Consider the following 17,569-nt stretch of genomic DNA (forward strand, 5'->3'; position numbering starts at 1 on the left):
TTCTTTGTCTCTGTGCCTGTTTTCTTTGCAAAGCATTTATGGGACATTTTTCTACATTAATAGGTTACATAAATACATTGTTGTTGATGAAGATGATAATGGGTCTAATGTGAAGTTCAATCATAAAGCTCAGGTAATATGATGGATAACAATGGAGCCAATCATTGCATACAAGTAGTCATCTTATCAGTGAATAAGGTCACTGTTTGCCAGGACAGACCATTAGGTCTGATGGTTGTCTTTCAAGGTTCTATAAACTAAAGCAACATAAAATAGTGAGGACACAAGAGACTGCAGATGCTGGAATCTGGAGCAACACACAAAAAGCTGGAGGAACTCAGTGGGTCAGGCAGCATCGATGTTTTGGGTTGAGGCCCTTTATCTGGACTGAAAGATGGCAGGGAGATAGCCAGAATAAAAAGGTGGAGGGAAGGGGTAGAGCAAGAGCTGGCAAGTGATAGATGGATCCAGGTGAGGCGGAGTAAGGGGGGGGGGGGGTGATAGGCAGATGCGGGAGGGGAGAGTGGGAATGATGCCAGAAGCTGGGAGGTGATGGGTGGAAATGACAAAGGGCCAGAGATGATGGAATCTGATAGGAGAGGAAGGTGGAGCGTGGAACCAAGGGAGGGAGGTGGGGAGACCAGGGAGGAGTAGCGTGGGAAGGGAACCAGTGGGAGGAGTGTGTGGGTGATGGGCAGATGGAGAGAGTGGAGGAGGGGGAAAGAGACAAGGTGATTGGGCCCAGGTAGGTCAGGAGGAGACAGAAAAGGGACTGGGGTTGGGGAAAAGAGGTTACCAGAAGCTGGAGAATTCAATGTTCATGGCACCAGGTTGTATTCTACCTAGGTGGAATAGGAGATACTGTTCCTCATTGTAAATACGAGCGCTTCATATCCACCTCAGCAGGAGCAGCACCTCATATTCCGCCTGGGTATCCTACGACTTGGTGGCAGGAACATTAAATTCTCCAACTTCTGGTAACTGCTCCCCCTCTGTCCCTTTTCTCTCTCCTCCTCATCTATCTGGCCCCCTTGACCATGTGTCTTTCCTAGCCTCCACCCTCCCCACCTGCCCATCCCCCATAAAATCCTCCCACCAGTTCCCTTCCCCCATTGCTTCTCTCTGTCCTCCCTTGATTCCAGGCTCCACCTTCCTCTCCCATCAGATTCCATCATCTCCGGCCCTTTGCCACTTCCAGCCACCACTTCCCAGCTTCTGGTACTCCCACTCTCCCCTCCTGCATCTGCCTATCACACGCCCAACTCCCCCCCACCACTTGCCCCTCCCCCCTCAATCCACCTTTGCCTGCTAGCTCTTGCTCCACCCCTACCCTCCACCTCTTTTTACTGGCTATCTTTCCTCTATCTTTCAGTCCAGATGAAGGGTCTCAACCTGAAACACCAACATCCAATTCCCTTCATTGATAGAGTAATGAAGTTCCTGAACTGTGAAGTAAATTGCAGCAGTGGGATCAAAGTTGCACTGAACCATGGGCCGAACCTCCAACAGAACCTGAGTTGCATGAACAGGGAGCTAAACCAACCAATGATAGAAAGTAAAGAGGAGGAGAGACAATGGACATCACTTCAACACTGGGTGTGAGACAAGCGATTTTGAAATGGTTGCCCAATACATTTCACCCAACTTTAGCAAGAATACGAAATTGAACTGGCTGTCTCAACTGAACAGCCAATTCAATTTTGCATTCTTACTAAACTTGCAATCAGCTTATATTTGACTACAGACAGCTTATATCAGACTAAATTAAAACCAGTGGGCCAATAAAACAGATGGCAAGGAAATGGGGACCAGGCACAATCACAAAATGGTGTACCACCAGATAAGGGAGACATTGTTACCAATGCAATTGACAATGATGGGACTGGCCTGCCCCAGAACTGGAAGGACAAGGTCATACAGGCTGCAGGGCTCACTGAGACATCAAAGTACAAGACCCTGAGAGATGAATAGTACACTAGAACCAGCAGGTCATGTGAAATACCCCTTTTACGATGCCCTCTCATATTTAAGCCAAACAATAAACTTGTGTTCCTGATAATTTTATTTAAACACTGTTTTGCATTGCGTCAAAAGTTTAAAATTTTATGATTGTTCAACTGTTTTGTCAGAAATGGCTGACATCAAGGAAGAGGTAAGATTCCTGCAGAACATTCATTATGGGACTTAAAGAATGAAATGCAGGACTGAAGTTACAGTGTTAAGCCAGCTTTGAGAACATGCTGCTGAGAGCAGTCCATACATGGGACACCTTTCCTCTCCAGCATCACTTCCTTGTCAGGTTGCTGTCCATCACTTGCAAAAGGCTAGTATGCAGGTACTGCAATAAATTTGAAAATGAACAGTGTTATTGTGTATTGTTAAGGAAAGTAAGTACAAAACTAGTGACATTATGATTGTTATATAAGGTACTGGGGAGACCATTCTGGAGAACTGTGTACAGTACTGGTCTCCGTATTTAAGGAAGGATGTTAGAGAAGGTTCAGGGAATATTTACTAGACTAATACTTGGAATGAGCGATTGCCTTATGAGGCAAGGTTGGACAGGTTAGGCTTGTACATGCTGGAATTTAGAATTGAGGACTTGATTGAGACATACAGATATTGAGGAGTTTGATAAGGTAGAGGTGGGAAGGATGATTTATCTTGTGGGAGAATTAGGAGTCACTGTTAAATTAAAATATTGCCCATTTAAACCATAGTTGAAACATTTTTTATCATCTTGGAGGCTGTGTGTCTTTGTAACTCTCTCCCTCAAAGGTCAATGGAAGTAGAGTCATTGAATATTTTTAAGGCAGAGGCAGACCTATTCTTGATAAGCAAGGGGGTGAAAAGTTACCATGGGTAGTTGGGAAGGCTGAGATTACAGTTAGATCAGCCATGCCATATTAAATGCTGGAACAAGTACAAAGGACTGAGTGGCCTATTCTTGCTCCTAACCTGTATGTTCCTATCATGCTGTTGATGAATCTTTGCTCCCTCCCATTGGCAGAATATTTCAGTTCTGACCCAGAACTCCTGTGCTCTCTCGCCACTAACCACACCCTCTCCTTAACCACACTCTCACTGGCACCTTGTTCCACCTTGAACCAAGCTCCAAATTCCATGTCACCAAGACCACGTTTTCAGACAAGAGTTACTGTGGCTGCCTCCGTCCTCTCTCAGTTCCTCCGTCATTTAAACCATTATCCAAGCATTTTTACCCTCTGTAAACATAACCTTCCAAGCTCCAGCTGCCATATACTGCTCTGTTCGATATCCATTCCTCCATTGTCCCCCTCCTCACTACTCCATAATGGCTTCCTGTCCCTCACCTCCTTTCGGTCCTCTCCCCACCCTCCCACGTCTGTACCCTTCCAGCTGTCTCTGCCTGTCCTCATCCATCAATAGCAGTAGAGCCTTTAACTCCAGACTCCTCCACACCACAGCAACTCAGCACATACAACATCCCTTTTATAACACCTTCTTATATTTAAGTCAATACAATAAGCTTGTGTCCTGATAATCAAAGCTTTATTTAAACAACTGCTTTTCCTTGTGTTGAAAGATGAAAACCTTAACACTTCTCAGTCCTTCCCCAAAACCAAACACTAGTTCCAGCAAGGATCAAGTCCTCCCACCTTGGCTCATTGACCACCCTCCCTTACTATTTCCATTTACCAAGTGCCCTACAAGAAGGACAGCTGATAACTGCTATGTCCAGTAGGAAGGAAGATTTCTCCTGACCAATAAACTTCGCAAAATCATAAATACAAATTTAAGGAGCAGATAGTGAATATGTAACCAATACTTTGTCACATGGATTACTTAGTGACTCAGCATTCTGTACTTTGTTTATAATGGCTAGCAGCTGAGGTGGATGCTGATTGTGTGGGACAGGTGATAGTGAACAGCAGCTTTCTTTATATCTTCCCCTGATAGGTCCTGAACCTCAACATTAACTGTTTCTCGCTCAAAAGATGCTCCCTGACCTGCTGAGAATTTTCTGTTTTTATTTCAGAATTCCAGCATCTGCAGTTTTTAATTTTCATATCTCCTGCCTCTGGTGTTGGTGGAATTGTAGGTCAGGGGAGCTGTGAGACAGTTACAGAGGTGAAGTGGTACACCATTGGTCAGTCGAGGTTCACTGCACCGTCCCAGCCAAACCCAAGACTCTGGTGGAAGCCTAGAATTCCAAATTTCTTTGAGGCTGTTTAACAACTTTGCTGGACTCTTAATTGGGGAAGGTGGTATCTAGGGATGTATTCAGGTTATGGTGATGTGGTGTTGAAGCTGGACTTCAAAAGTTTGGACTACTGACCTTGAGAGATGGGAGTTCAAACTTCACCCTAGCTGCTGAGGAATTTAAATGCAGCTAATTAAATTTTTAAAAAAGCATCATTAATGGTGACCATGGAACTACTGGATCGTCATAAAAACCGACCTGGTTTACCGGTATTCTGCAGAGGAGAAAGTCTGCCCTCCTCACCCTGTCTGGGCTAAATGTGACCACAGTCCCAACAATGTGTGGTCCTTAACCATGGGAAGGATGTGCTGGAGAGGGTGCAGAGAAGATTCACCAGGATGCTGCCTGGATTGCTGTATTTCAGTTATAAGGAGAGATTGGATAGGTTGGGTTTATTTTCCCTGGTGTGGAGGAGGCTGAGGGGTGACCTGATAGAGGTGTACAAAAATTATGAGGGGGATGGATAGGGTAGATAGTCAGAATCTTTATCCCATGGTGTGGGTGTCTAAGACAAGAGGGTATAGGTGTTTTAAGAGTTAGGAGGTTTACAGGGGATCCAAGGAGGATTTTTTTCTCCCACACAGAGAGTGGTAGGACCATGGCACGCGCTGCCCGAAAAGGTGGTGGAGGCAGGTACTCTCACAACATTTACGAAGCACCCAGATGAGCACTTTAATTGCCAGGGCATAGGTTATGGAGCTAATGCAGGTAGATTGGATTAGTATAGAAGAATTCAACAGTCAACCTGGACATGGTGGGCCGAAGGGCCTGTTTCTGTGCTGTACTACTCTATGCCTCAGCAAGAGTCTCAGTTTGAGGGCAGTCAGGGATCAACTGCAAAAGGTTTACCAGGACAGAATTACCCACATCCCAATGACCAGTTACAAAGCGTTTGCACTTACAATAACTTCTGTAAAGCAAGCCTGTCTTACAACCAGGACACAATAGTTCTGGGCTGGGGCCATTTCTCATTCTGTGGAGATCAGTGCTTCAAACCATGGCCTTGCAGGAGGAGCTGAGAAATGTTCAGTGTCGGTGCACAACCTGGAAACCTGAACCGTGCTTGCTCCAGGGTGGTGGGACACAGACCGATCCATTACAAAAAAGAAAAGTCAGCTCACGGGCTTGGTATAAAAATGTTTAGGAAAACGTCTGGAATAGGAACTGAGGAGGCAGTGGTGGCTTCGGCCGTCAGCAGGAGGATATGGTCACGTTGATGGCGAGACTTCCGTCACTTGCAAATGTTTGGGCCATCACCGTGTCAAAGACCAGGCTGTCAGTGCTGGTGCCAGTCGAGGCTGGTCCCTCTGCCACCCCCCGTGGAGTGGCCTCCCAGGTGAGCCTCCGGCGGTGTCCGTTCAGCAGCAGCCGATAGGAGAAACCCTCCGCTTGCCTGGATGTCCCGAGCAGCAGCACGAAGGCCAGGAACCTCTGGTGCCCCTCCTGCTTCTCCAGCACCAGCACAAAATGGTGTCCGAGGCAGGACTGGACCGTCACCCAGCCTGCCGAGCCCGGCAGGTGGACACCGGTGGCTAGGAAGACCACGCTCTCTCCCTGCAGCCTGGCCACGCCGCGGTGGCTGGTGGCCAGGTGCGGCAGGATGGCATTCAGGGGCCCCTCCCACTCGCAGGTTGCTCCGGGGCACGGGCAGGCCAGCAGGCGTTTCTCGGAGAGGTCTTCGGTGTCGGGCACCACCTCCCGGTGCAGAGAGAGTGGGCTTCGCGATGGCAGGCGCTGGGCAGAGCGATGGAGGAAAGGGAAAGAAAATACGGAAGAGCCCCAGTTAATATTCCTGGACGGTCATTGTCACAGGCAGTCAGTGACAACAATAAATGGTGAGACTGGGTCACCTGGGTGCAGACGTTGGGACTGGATTATCTAACCCCTTGTAGAGTCAGAGTCACAGAGCACAGAATCAGGCCCTTTGATCCATCGTGTCCCTGCCGGCCACCAGGTGCCTATCCATCCGCTGGAGGAACTCAGCGGGTTGGGCAGCATCTGTGGGAGGAAAGGAACTGTCGACATTTCAGGTCCAGACCCTGCACCTGAAACATCGACAGTTCCTTTCCTCCCACAGACTCTGCTCGACCCACTGATTTCCTCCAGCAGATTGTTTGTTGCTCCAGATTCTGGCATCTGCAGTCTCTTGTGTCTTCTACCTGTCCATACTAATCCCATTTTTCCAGCACTCGGCTCAAGTCCCCTCTTACAATTCTAAACTCTAACCTTGCCTCATGAGGCAATCACTCATTCCAAGTATTAGTCTAGTGAATATTCCCCGAACCTTCTCTAACATCCTTCTGAAAAGCAGGGGAATGGAAATGAGCAATGTTACAAATGCACAGCAATAACATTAAGTATCTGCTGGCTTTGGCTGTGCAATTATTCAGCGTGCAGGGAAGAGAGCACGCTTCCTGTCGTAAAATGATATATAATAATAAGATTCGCATCTGTCAAGGATATTCCTTTGAAAATCTGAGCATATGTTTGAAAATTTCAGGTTCATTGCTATCAAAGGTGGCAATTTACAATGAATATCAATTTCCACAGTTGGGAAGTGATTTTTATTCATGTTCTCATTATGGCTTTCACTACATAATCACAATGTAACCTGTCATGTCTAAAATGTAGCAGATGGATAACCAATAGCCGGGATACATCACTCACTTACAGAGATGCATACATTGTTACAAAGCCACTTTAAGATGCGGACTTAATTTTAGATTCAGCCACTCCACTCTTCTTATTTGCATGTAATTTTGGAAAGCAAGTGTAAAAACTGGAAGGGCTAGAGTGCACGCAGCAGAACAAGTATAAAAAAGGAAATAAAAGGGAGCAGGAGAATGTTGCAAGTGAGCTGATTAAAGGAGGTGAAGCAAGTTCTTTTGTCGGACAGATCAAAACAAACCCAGAAGTGGAGAGCTCGAGCTGAAGACACAGCTGCTTTCTGTAAAATAAAGGCTGGAGAGCCTGCTGAATAAAAAAAATGTTCAGAGCCAAAAATGTGATGTCTGGAATATCAAAGTGTTGATATTCCTTTGAGGAAGATTAAAACAGAGACATACAGCACGTAAACAGACCCTTCAGCCCACCGAGTCCATGCTGACCAGCAACCATTCACTTACACTAATCCTACATTAATCACATTTTTTTATTCTCCCCACATTCTCATCGACTCCCCCCAGATTCTACCACTCACCTACAGTAGGGTTAACTTACAGTGCCCACTTAACCTACCAACCCAATGTCTTTGGGACGTGGGAGGAAACCCACGCAGTCACAGGAAGAACATGCAAACTCCACACAGACAACGCCGGGGGTCAGGATTGAACCTTGGACTCTGGCGCTGAGAGGCAGCAGCTTTATAAGCTGCACCGCTGTGCTGTCCATAAGCACAATGTCATTCCAGCAGATCAGCTGATTTAGATATTTGATAGAGTGAGGATAGGAAAACTGACTTCCTTGGTGGGCAGGCCCAGAATAAAATGCCAAGGGCTGAATGTCTCACTGCAGCTCCTTTCCCTAACCATAGACAAATCAATCAGGCTGTAAAAGCCCATTCAGGAAATCACAAAGGGATTAAAGCAACACCAAAGAAAGGAGAAAAAATTGTGGATGCTAGAAATCTGAAATTAAAACAGAAAATGCTGGAAACACTTAGCAGGTCAGGCAGCATCTGTGGGGAGAGAAACAGAGTTAATGTTTCAGGTCTCTAAATTGGGAGAACTGTCCCGCAGCTTAATCAAGCAATAGCCAGACCTAGTCATACTCATGGACCAAACTCCACCGTGACAATCCCTGGGTATGTTCTGTCCCACCAACAGGACAGGCCACTAGAGGGGGTGGCATTGTAGTGTTCAGGTAGGAGTGAGAGGCCCTGGGGGCCCTTCACACTAGTCTTGTGGCATCAGGTCAAACAGGGGCAAGAAAACCTCCTGCTGATCACCACTGCCCATCCTCGCTCAGCTAATGGATCAGTGCTCCTCCATGCTGAAAAACTCCTGGTGGAGAGACTGAAGGTACCAAGAGCACAGAGTGTACTCTGGGTGTCCATCATCAAAAGCGGCTTGGTAGCATCACCAAAGACCAAGCTATCTGAGTCCTGAAGGACACAGCTGACAGACTGGGTCTGGGGCAGCTAGCGAACAAACAAGGGATAAGCCTACTCAACCTTGTCCTCACCAATCTACCTATGGTGAATGTATCTGTCCATGACAGTATTGGTAGGGCCACCACATGGTCCTTGTAGAGACAAAGTCCTGTCTTCACACCGAGGGCACCCTCCATCATGCTGTGTTACATTACAGGGGTGGCACAGTGTGCGAGCAAGAAGAACTACTGTCTCACAGTCCCAGTGAACCAGGTTCGATCCTGACCTTGTGTACTGTCTGTGTGAATTTTCTCCAGGTACTCAGGTTTCCTTCCTCAAACACATGCAGTTTGGCAGATTAGTTGACCACTGTAAGTTGCCCCCAGTGTATAGGGAAATGGTAAAATCTGGGAGGAGCAGATGGGAATGTGGGGAGAGCAACATAGGATTAATGTGTAAATGGATGCTGGATAGCCAGCAAGGACTCAGTGGGCCAAAGGACCCGTTTCTGAGCTCCATAACTCTATGATAAATGAGACAGACTTGGAACAGATCTGGCAGCTTGGAAAATGGGTGGTGTATAGCAAGGGTACAGCAACTGGAAGCCTTGCTCTGTTGGAACAAGGAAGTAACTCCCACCCAATGTACATTTGCCTCTGTGTCTTAACAACCTGCACTTATACAACTCCTTTAACATAGTAAAACCCAGGATCTTCAAAGGGGCGTTGTTTTTAAAGACAGAATTTGGCATTAAACATTTTAACATTCTTTCATGCAAGGGTAGGTGATAAAATGCTTTGTCAAATATTTACTTTTAAAGGAAGAAAGGGAAATGGAAGATTCTGGAGGGAATTCCACAGGTTAGGCCCTGGGCAACTTGAATGTGAACCAATGGAGCAAAAGGTCAGGGGTCACCTGAGGTCAGAATTCAAGGAGAACAGAGAGCTCAGAGGATCATAGGGCTGGAGGAGGTTATAGTGATAGGAAGAGGTGGGACCATGGAGGGACCGGAACTTGAGAATGAGAAATAGTTGATGTTTGAAAGACAAGTAGAAAAGAATATCTGTGTAAAGAACAGGAGTAATGTGAGGAATTGTGAAGGAATCAATGGAGAGCCAGCATTTGCACATTATTACTGGGCATGAGCATTGTCTGGGAGTCAGACTTTGGACAATTCCTTTGAGAATTTGGGAATAATACTTCTGTTTATGACACAATAGACAGGAAAGTAAGCTGTATGTAGAACAGAGGAGACTGCAAAGGAATTTATATAGGTAAGTGATTGCTCAAAGACCTGGCAAATGAAGTATGATGTGGGAAAGTGTGAAAATGTCCATTTTGGCAGGAAAAATAAAAAAACAAAAATCACATTATCTAAAAGGTGAGAGATTGCAGAGCTCTGAGATAGAGGGAGGTCTAGAAGCCCAAGTGCATGATTTGTAAACATGGATTAACTGGAAGGCTCTCACAAAGCAGGGGCACAAACACAATGGACCAGACAACCTGGCTCTGCTGTACAATTTCACGATTGGCTGTTAGTCACATGTTTTGGATTGCTTGGACACATTTAACTCAATAAACTGAATATCTGTTCAAACTTTTTTTGTAAAAGATGCTTCATTCTGTATCTAACCCATTTAAATTTTTTTTATATAAGAGGGAGCTTTGTTGTTAATCAGACCCATTTATTTGTCCTTTGTACCTCAGGCCTCATTTTTAAAAAAAATGTTTTTCTTATTGGCTATTTTAAGAAAACTTTGCAAAAAGCAACAAAACAATAAAGAAACAACAAGTTTCAAAGCAAAAGCTGCCAAGCTAATTTGAAGAGAAACCGATGAATAAAGTGGAGCATTACAAAATACAACAATTTGTATGTGAGGTCGACTGTGTCCTTCTCCACACCCAAGTAATGTGCAAAGGCATTCCTCTTTATTGCTAACATTACATTTATCTGTTCAGTTAAGTTCTTCTGAGAAAACTATTACAAAAAAGATAGTGGTTTAAAATTTAAGCCAGCAATTCAGAAGCTCTCCTGAAATTCTGGTGATTGTGTCAAGTGAGGAGACACTCTGAACTCTCAGGTTGATTCAGTATTCTGGGAGTGTGCATTTGGGTAGTGATGGAATGGATGGAATTCACCACATCAATGACCAGAGTTTTATATTCCAACCCATTAATGACTTCTCCATATGCAGTATCTGAAGAATGCTTGTATTTTATTGAACGTAGAGTTATACATAGAGGAAATAGGCCCTTTGGCCCACCAAGTCCATGCTAACCATCAAGTGCCTATTTACATTAATCCTACATAATCCAATTTTATTCTCCCCAAATTCCCATCAACTCCCCCAGATTCGACCAGTAAGCTACACACTAGGAGCAACCAACCCACCAAATCACAATTCCTTGAGGCATAGGAGGAAACCAGGGCACCTGGAGGAAACCCAGTCATAGAGAGAACATGCAAACACCACACAGGCAGCACCATGCTCAGTGATCCCAACTAAAGGCTGTCCAGGGCAACTGCGAGGCTGAGACCCAGTGGAATGATAAGCTTGTCTTTGCTCCTGGGGCAACTACAGTGGTTCAGTGTGTTTCCTGCAGTTTGTGATGAAACCCAGTTGAAAATGGAGTCTTTATGGAGCTTCCGCTCAATATTAACAAGTTGCATAAAGTGGATCAACAGGAGAGTTAACAAAAATATTGGAGCATTAGAACATAGAACAGTACAGCACAGAACAGGCCCTTCGGCCCACAATATTGTGCTGACATAGCTAATCCCTCCTACCTACAGGACGCCCATAATCCATCTCATTCATGAGCCCATCCAAGCCCCTCTTAAAATCCCCCAGTGAATTTGCCTCACCGCCCTATCAGGCAACGCATTCCAGGCATCCACCACTCTCAGTAAAAAACATACCCCTCACATCTGTTCTGAACCTACCCCCTCTCACCTTAAATGCATACCCTCTGGTATTGGATCGCTCAGTGATGGGAAAGAGATATTGCTTATCCACTATCTGAGCCCCTCATAATTTTATACACTTCCAACAGAGGTGCACTGGTGTAAAGGTGCAAAAAAAATGTTTCACATGTACTGTATGTTGGATGGATGGTCAAAGGATGTGAAGTGGTATCACATATTGAGCAGATCAGAATTACTCAATGATGCCAACCCTTCACACTGCAACTATGCCAGTGTCCATCTCCCAGGCCCTGAAGAACTCCATAATCAGTGATGGAACAAGAAACCTTTTGGAGTGACCTGGGGTGTCAACAGCTCATTCAAAACCATGCCCTTTAATAGGCATCAAGGGTCAACTACATACATACTGCTACCTTAATGAAGCCCAGGATTAGACACAGGGTATTTGGTGGAATGTGTGGATGTGGGGTGCAGGGAGGGAATGTGGAGAGTGGACAAATATGGAGTGAGGAAAAAATGTTTAGGGGAATATGGAGAGATATGATGATGTTGATATAAAAGGGATGGAAGGTAGATATTAGTTATAAGGGGGTCTGATGAGATGGATGTAGATAAGAATGAAGGGGGGTCTGATGAAGGGCATATGGAGGGATAGAGAGATGATGAAGGGCATATAGAGGGATGGGGAATATGAAGAGTAAATATGGAGAAATGATGGATTAGGTGAGGCAGATATGGAGTATTGGGGATCTGATGTGGATATAGGGGGACAGGAGTATGATAAAATAGATATGGAGGAGTGGGGGATATGAATGGATGTGCAGAGGGAAGATCTGCTGAGGTAGATATGTCAGGTAGATGGATCTGATGATGTTGATATGGACGAGTGGTGACATGTGGATGGTTTTGAAGGATGGGTGAATGTAACAGATGGACATAAATCCTTCTCTGTCAGAACTACCCCATGAAGAAAACTCTTCCCCCCCCCCTCCCATGACAATTTAATTGGGGCAAGTTTGCAGCATTGCAGTATTAATGTAACACAATCTCATCTAGTCCCAAGAACTCTGTGCATGGGGTTTACAGATAGAGCACTAACTCTTCATTCAGTGAGTTCAGTAGGCATCAGAGGATGTGGAGGATCTTCACAGCCGCATGACTGGACAACTAAACCGGTTAGTGCACAAGACTCAAACTCTAGATATTCTGTGCATCATGCTGTGAATTTGGAATGGGTTGTTTGAAGCTTAATGAAAAGGAGCTGTCGAATGGAAAGGCCAGTTTCCCAGATACAATCAACATTGCAGACAGGAATATGTTATCAGAGTTCCGGAGGAATGAGCAGAGTGGGATGACATCAGCATCCTCAAGGACCTTAGTGAAGAAAGGCCAATTGGAAGTAGGGGAGGGAGATTGATTGACAGTAGGGTTTTTTTTAAGGATCAAGGCAAGAGATTTGCTATAGCTGGTGGAAGAAACAGCTGAGTAAAGCGTGACTGTAACCTTATGTTTAGGAGGTTGGTGGGTGAGGGAGGGGGCATAAAGAGAGGAAATGGAGAGGGTGAACAAGGGGAGGCATTCATAGAGCTGGTCTCAAAATCTTGGATCAGGGAAGTAAACAAAAATTAAGGAAAGTACAAGTTTATAAATGTTCACTTGCAGGAAGAATATTTTGTAACTGAAGTCTTCAACAGCACCGATCTGTGACATTTATTGAAATAAATGTCCTTTAAAAACCTCTCTCAGTCTAAGTGCCATTAGTAACATTGCCAGATAGTACTCAAATTAAGAAACATAATTACTTTTCCACCCAGAGCAGCACTGTAATAGGTTGGTTAAGCACTAATAAACCCCAAGGCTACAAATAATTGCTAAATATACTATCCTAAGTGCTGTTCTTTAAAAGTACATTTATTTTCCAAATAATATTACTTCCATTTTAAGAGACAGTTCTGTTTAAATGTTGAATCAAAGAGTCTTTAAAAAAAACTCCATATTCCCTAAAGGAATTTCCTTGCTAGCACTGTCAGATTAAAGGGGGAGGGAATGCAGAGGAAAATAATTGTCATCATCAATACAAAAGGCTTTTAAACTATGCAAAGCTGTTAGTGTCACAACTCATTTCTTGATTCACCCTCCATATCATGCAGGATGAAGCCCTACAGATGTTATATAAGTTTTCTTTGGTTCAATTTGCATCTGAATATACTTCCAAAACGGTATTTTGTTAAAATGCAATACAATTTTGAGGGATGGTTGAAGAAAAAAAAACTCCTCTCCACTTGGATATCTGGGGAGGCGGCACGGTAGCGTAGCGGTTAGCGCGACGCTATTACAGCGCCAGCGATTGGGGTTCGATTCCCTTCGCTGTCTGTGAGGAGTTTGCATGTTCTCCCCGTGTCTGCGTGGGTTTCCACCGGGTGCTCCGGTTTCCTCCCACATTCCAAAGACGTACGGATAGGTTAATATGGGTTTAAAATGGGCAGCGTGGACTCGTTGGGCCGGAAGGGCCTGTTACCATGCTGTAAATAAAATTTTTAAAAATTTAAATTTAAATCAACCTGGCTAGAAAGCCTATGAGTTCTCAGCTGGTTTATCTGATAGTTCAAGGTGGAATTTGCAAGAACCTTAAAGTCATCGTTAGGACACTAATGGGCAAGATCAGATTAGCTTCATTTGATTACCTCATCGTGATACTCAGACTCAGCAACAGAAAGACTCAGATACTTCGAGCCAAGGGATCAGGATCTCGGTTTACTCCCTGGGTGTGTAGCTGCTGACATGGAGCAGCTGCCAATGTTCAACCCCTTGACCTGAATGGAAATAAAACTCCAGAGTTTCTGTAACTCTAAATCAATTTGTGACACCAGTTGTACATCCAGGCAGCAATCTGATAATCAACCCCAAAATACCCTCCTGCATTTATGTAACTTCCACTTTAAACTGGCATTGATAATGAGAAGTGAGGAGTTGTGTTTGCTGGCCTTATTTTGCAGGTGGCTACTAGGATGGAAAGTGTGCACTTCCATCTCTTTTTAGCTCACTCACTCTCTGCTGTGAATTTTGTCATTTTGCCAGCCTGAACTCCCTGTGAGCCGAGTTCAATCCTGACCTCCGGTCCTCTGTGTGGAGTTCTTTCTGTGACTGTGGTTTCCACCCGCCCCCCCCCCCCCCCCCCCACATCAAGAGCTCTGGTTTCTTCCTACATCCCAAAATGTGCTGGTAGATTAACTGGCTTCTGTAAGTTACACCTTATTGTTGCTAAGTGGCAATCAAATAGATGTGCGTGTGTGAGAGAGAACAAGTACAAGGAGTATAAGGAAATAAGGGGTGGGAGAATGGGCCTGATGGGATTGCCCCACCCCCAGAGTCAGCATGGACCTAACAGGTCACATGGACTCCTTTTGTGTTGTAATAAGAAAGAAAGACAAGGAAGTCATCATCTTTCTGACGGAACATTCAACTAAGACCTGAGCTGTCCTACCAGGTAGACATTAACAATCCATTGACATTATTTTCTAGAGGGGGATTGGGCTGGGTTGGGAGGGGTGGTCAGTGGTGCTCAGGACTAGTGGGGGCACTCTACAGTGTTATTACCAAAACAGACCATCTGATCATTACTACATTGTTGTCACAAATTGGTGCTACGTTGCCACATTTTCTTCACTGTAACACCAATGTAAGTGCATTTAACCGGCTATAAAGTGCTGACAGGATTGGTCTGCTTGGAACCAGCATGGGGTCCATGGGCCAAATGGCTTTGTTCAGTGCTGTGATAACCCTGCGATTCTAGCTGCTTTGGGATACCTTGAGGGCACAAGGGTGTGTGTATATGCATGTGTACCGTAATAGAAAACAGAAGCAGGAGTAGGCCATTCAGCACTTTTCATCCGCTCCACCATTCAACATGCTCATGGTTGACCCATATTCCCACTCTCTCCCTGTAACCCTTGATGCTCTTCACGTTTACAAAACTAGTTGCCTGCTTCTTAAGTGTATTCGGTGACTTGGCTCCACTGTCTTCTGTGGTAGAAAATTCCACAGGTTCACTACCCTTTAAGTGAGGAGATCTCTCCTCTTCTCCACCTAAAGTGTTTTACTCTTAAATTCTGAGACTGAGGCCCTACATTCAGCCCGCTGAACTCTGTCAGGATTTTGGCGGAGGGGAAAGCACACCTCCAGTGACTCGGGACCCAAGGTGCTGTCTGTGTGGAGCTTGCACGTTCTCCCAGACACGCAGACGGGTAACTTAATTGGTCGCTGTAAAGTTGCCCTCAGTATGTAGATAGGTGGCAAAATCTGGAGAATCTTGATGAAAAAGTAGGGAGACAATAGGATTAGTGCAGGTGGGTGCCTGAAGGTTGGTGCGGATTACGTGTACCAAAGGCCCTGTGTCCATGCTATATGACACTGGTTTTCTTTGCACTTCAATGAGATTCATCTTATCCTTCTGAACTCGAGCGAATACAGGTCTGATCAACCCTACCTCTCCTCTCCAGGAGAGAGTCTGGTGATCCTTCACTGGACTCCCTCTGTGACAAGCAAATCTTAGGTAAGGAGCCCAGAACACCAAGGCCCTGTACAACTGCAGGAGTTACCGTGACGAGTGACGTCCCAAGTCTTAGCAACACCTAGATACTCCCCGCACATTACTCTGCAAATTAACATCTTTTCTTTAGAAAAGGGCGGTTTGGGTTCCCTGATGTTCACCGACTGGCAGCGGACGAGCGAAAAATCAGACGGAACCCGCAAAAACACGAGGGGCGCACCGCAAACTTCCAGCCGCGAATTCGGGGCAAACTTGTTCCTTACCTGCCCGGGCGGGCACCGAGTGGCGACTGTGCGTTTGAATTCGTGGAAATGCAGCGGCAGGATAGAGAGACGGCTTAAAAGCGGCCGAAGTAAGCGCCAAGCGCAAGGCGGAGAGCAACGGCGAGCTGCCCTGCACCTTCCCTCGGGTCCGTTCCGCACGTCACCCTCCGGTCAGGCGGCAGCACCACGGCAGTTCGCGGCGAGGGCGGGACGTGAAGCGGCGGCTCCGTGCTCTCAGCGCCGGCAGAGGGGGTTACAGACAGAACCCCAGGTCGGGGGAGGGCTATGGACAACCCGTGTTGAGGGGAGTTACAGACAGACGCTCCGGGGCAGACCACGGATGGAGAGGAGGGGGAGATTCAGGAAGACCCTCCCAGGGCAGCGAGGGTTACAGGCAGACACCAGGGTTGCAGACGTTACAGGCAAAAAACCCCACTGGGACAGAGGGGTTATAAGCAGCGCCCCGAGTTGGGGGTTTCAGGCAGACCCCCAGTACAGAAGGGTTAGAGACAGACCCCCCCAGAGAAGGGCGGGGGGTGTGTGGGTAGGGGCTGATAGACTGCCCAGGGTAGGTGGGTTACAGGTAAGACCCTCCCAGGTCATGGGTAATGGGCAGACCCCCCAAGGCAGTGGGTGTTACAGTCAGACCCCACTCTCCGGAAGGGGGTTACAGGTAGACCCCGATAAGGGGACAATATTCCACAACGCCGATTGATCCAGGCTCGTAGGTCCAGGTTAAAGCGCACCGCTGATTTCCGGGACCGGACGCCCCACGGCTCGGTCAGCCGCCTGCTGGACTTACCGTCAGGCTCGGTGTCGGTCGCACAACGCACACAAGTTGGACAGCGGCTGAGAAAGCGGCTCTCGCCTTGCAGTACTGGTACCTGAAGTGCACAAAGTCTAACACAAAACCGAAGCAGTGCGTGAAGAAAAGCATCGCCACCAGCGCACGGATTAAAGGAGCGAACTCCGATCCACAAGAAGCGAGCGAAGGGACAGCCCCAGCAAACACCAGAGTTTGGTGGCGCTTTGCAAGTTCTGATATTTCCCTTCAACATAAAATACTCGGGAGTGCTTGCAGCAACGCACCAGCCAATCAGGAGCCCGGCAATGTTATCCTCACGATCCAGGACCTCCAATAACAAATAGCCCCGCCCTCCACTCTGACCTCCCCCACAACCCTCCCCCGCCCAAGGAACAGACCAGACTGAAATACGCCAAAAAATAGCCCCCAGACCAAACAGTCTGTGATTTGTAGCCAGTCAGCCTGGGTGATTTTCCGAGGACCAGAGACAGCCACACGGTCTCGCAGAGACCTGGATTACAAGTGGCAGCGCTGAAAATATTGCAGCATCTCAGCGATTTGCTTTAACGCAGCACTTGTGAGTTCGTTATCTTTGCTGAGCGAGTTTCAGAGATTAAAAAAACACGTTTAAGTGGTCGCTGACTCAGGCGAGGAAAAGCATCAAGATCTGCAGACAATCTGAACTGGAAACAG

At 46.3% G+C, this 17,569-nt stretch overlaps 1 protein-coding gene across 2 annotated transcripts; it reads right to left on the reverse strand.

Annotated features, from left to right (window-relative positions):
- Positions 1–2,303: 2,303 nt before the first annotated feature.
- LOC127569993 (E3 ubiquitin-protein ligase SIAH2-like) lies at positions 2,304–17,080 on the reverse strand. 2 transcript variants are annotated; one of them, XR_007956285.1, is made up of 3 exons: positions 16,874–17,080; positions 5,146–5,977; positions 2,304–2,338 (listed from the first exon to the last, which is right to left on the reverse strand). XR_007956285.1 is itself a non-coding variant. In XM_052015148.1 (2 exons), exons 1-2 carry the CDS (start codon positions 17,006–17,008, stop codon positions 5,435–5,437), a joined length of 678 nt encoding a protein of 225 aa, XP_051871108.1. In that variant the 5' UTR covers positions 17,009–17,080; the 3' UTR covers positions 3,386–5,434. The 2 variants fall into 2 exon arrangements, 1 of the variants encoding a protein (XP_051871108.1); XM_052015148.1 differs by lacking the exon at positions 2,304–2,338 and having other exon boundaries at positions 3,386–5,977.
- Between the last annotated feature and the right edge of the window lie 489 nt (positions 17,081–17,569).

This window comes from Pristis pectinata, chromosome 4 (assembly GCF_009764475.1).
Source record: "Pristis pectinata isolate sPriPec2 chromosome 4, sPriPec2.1.pri, whole genome shotgun sequence".
NCBI lineage: Eukaryota > Metazoa > Chordata > Chondrichthyes > Rhinopristiformes > Pristidae > Pristis > Pristis pectinata.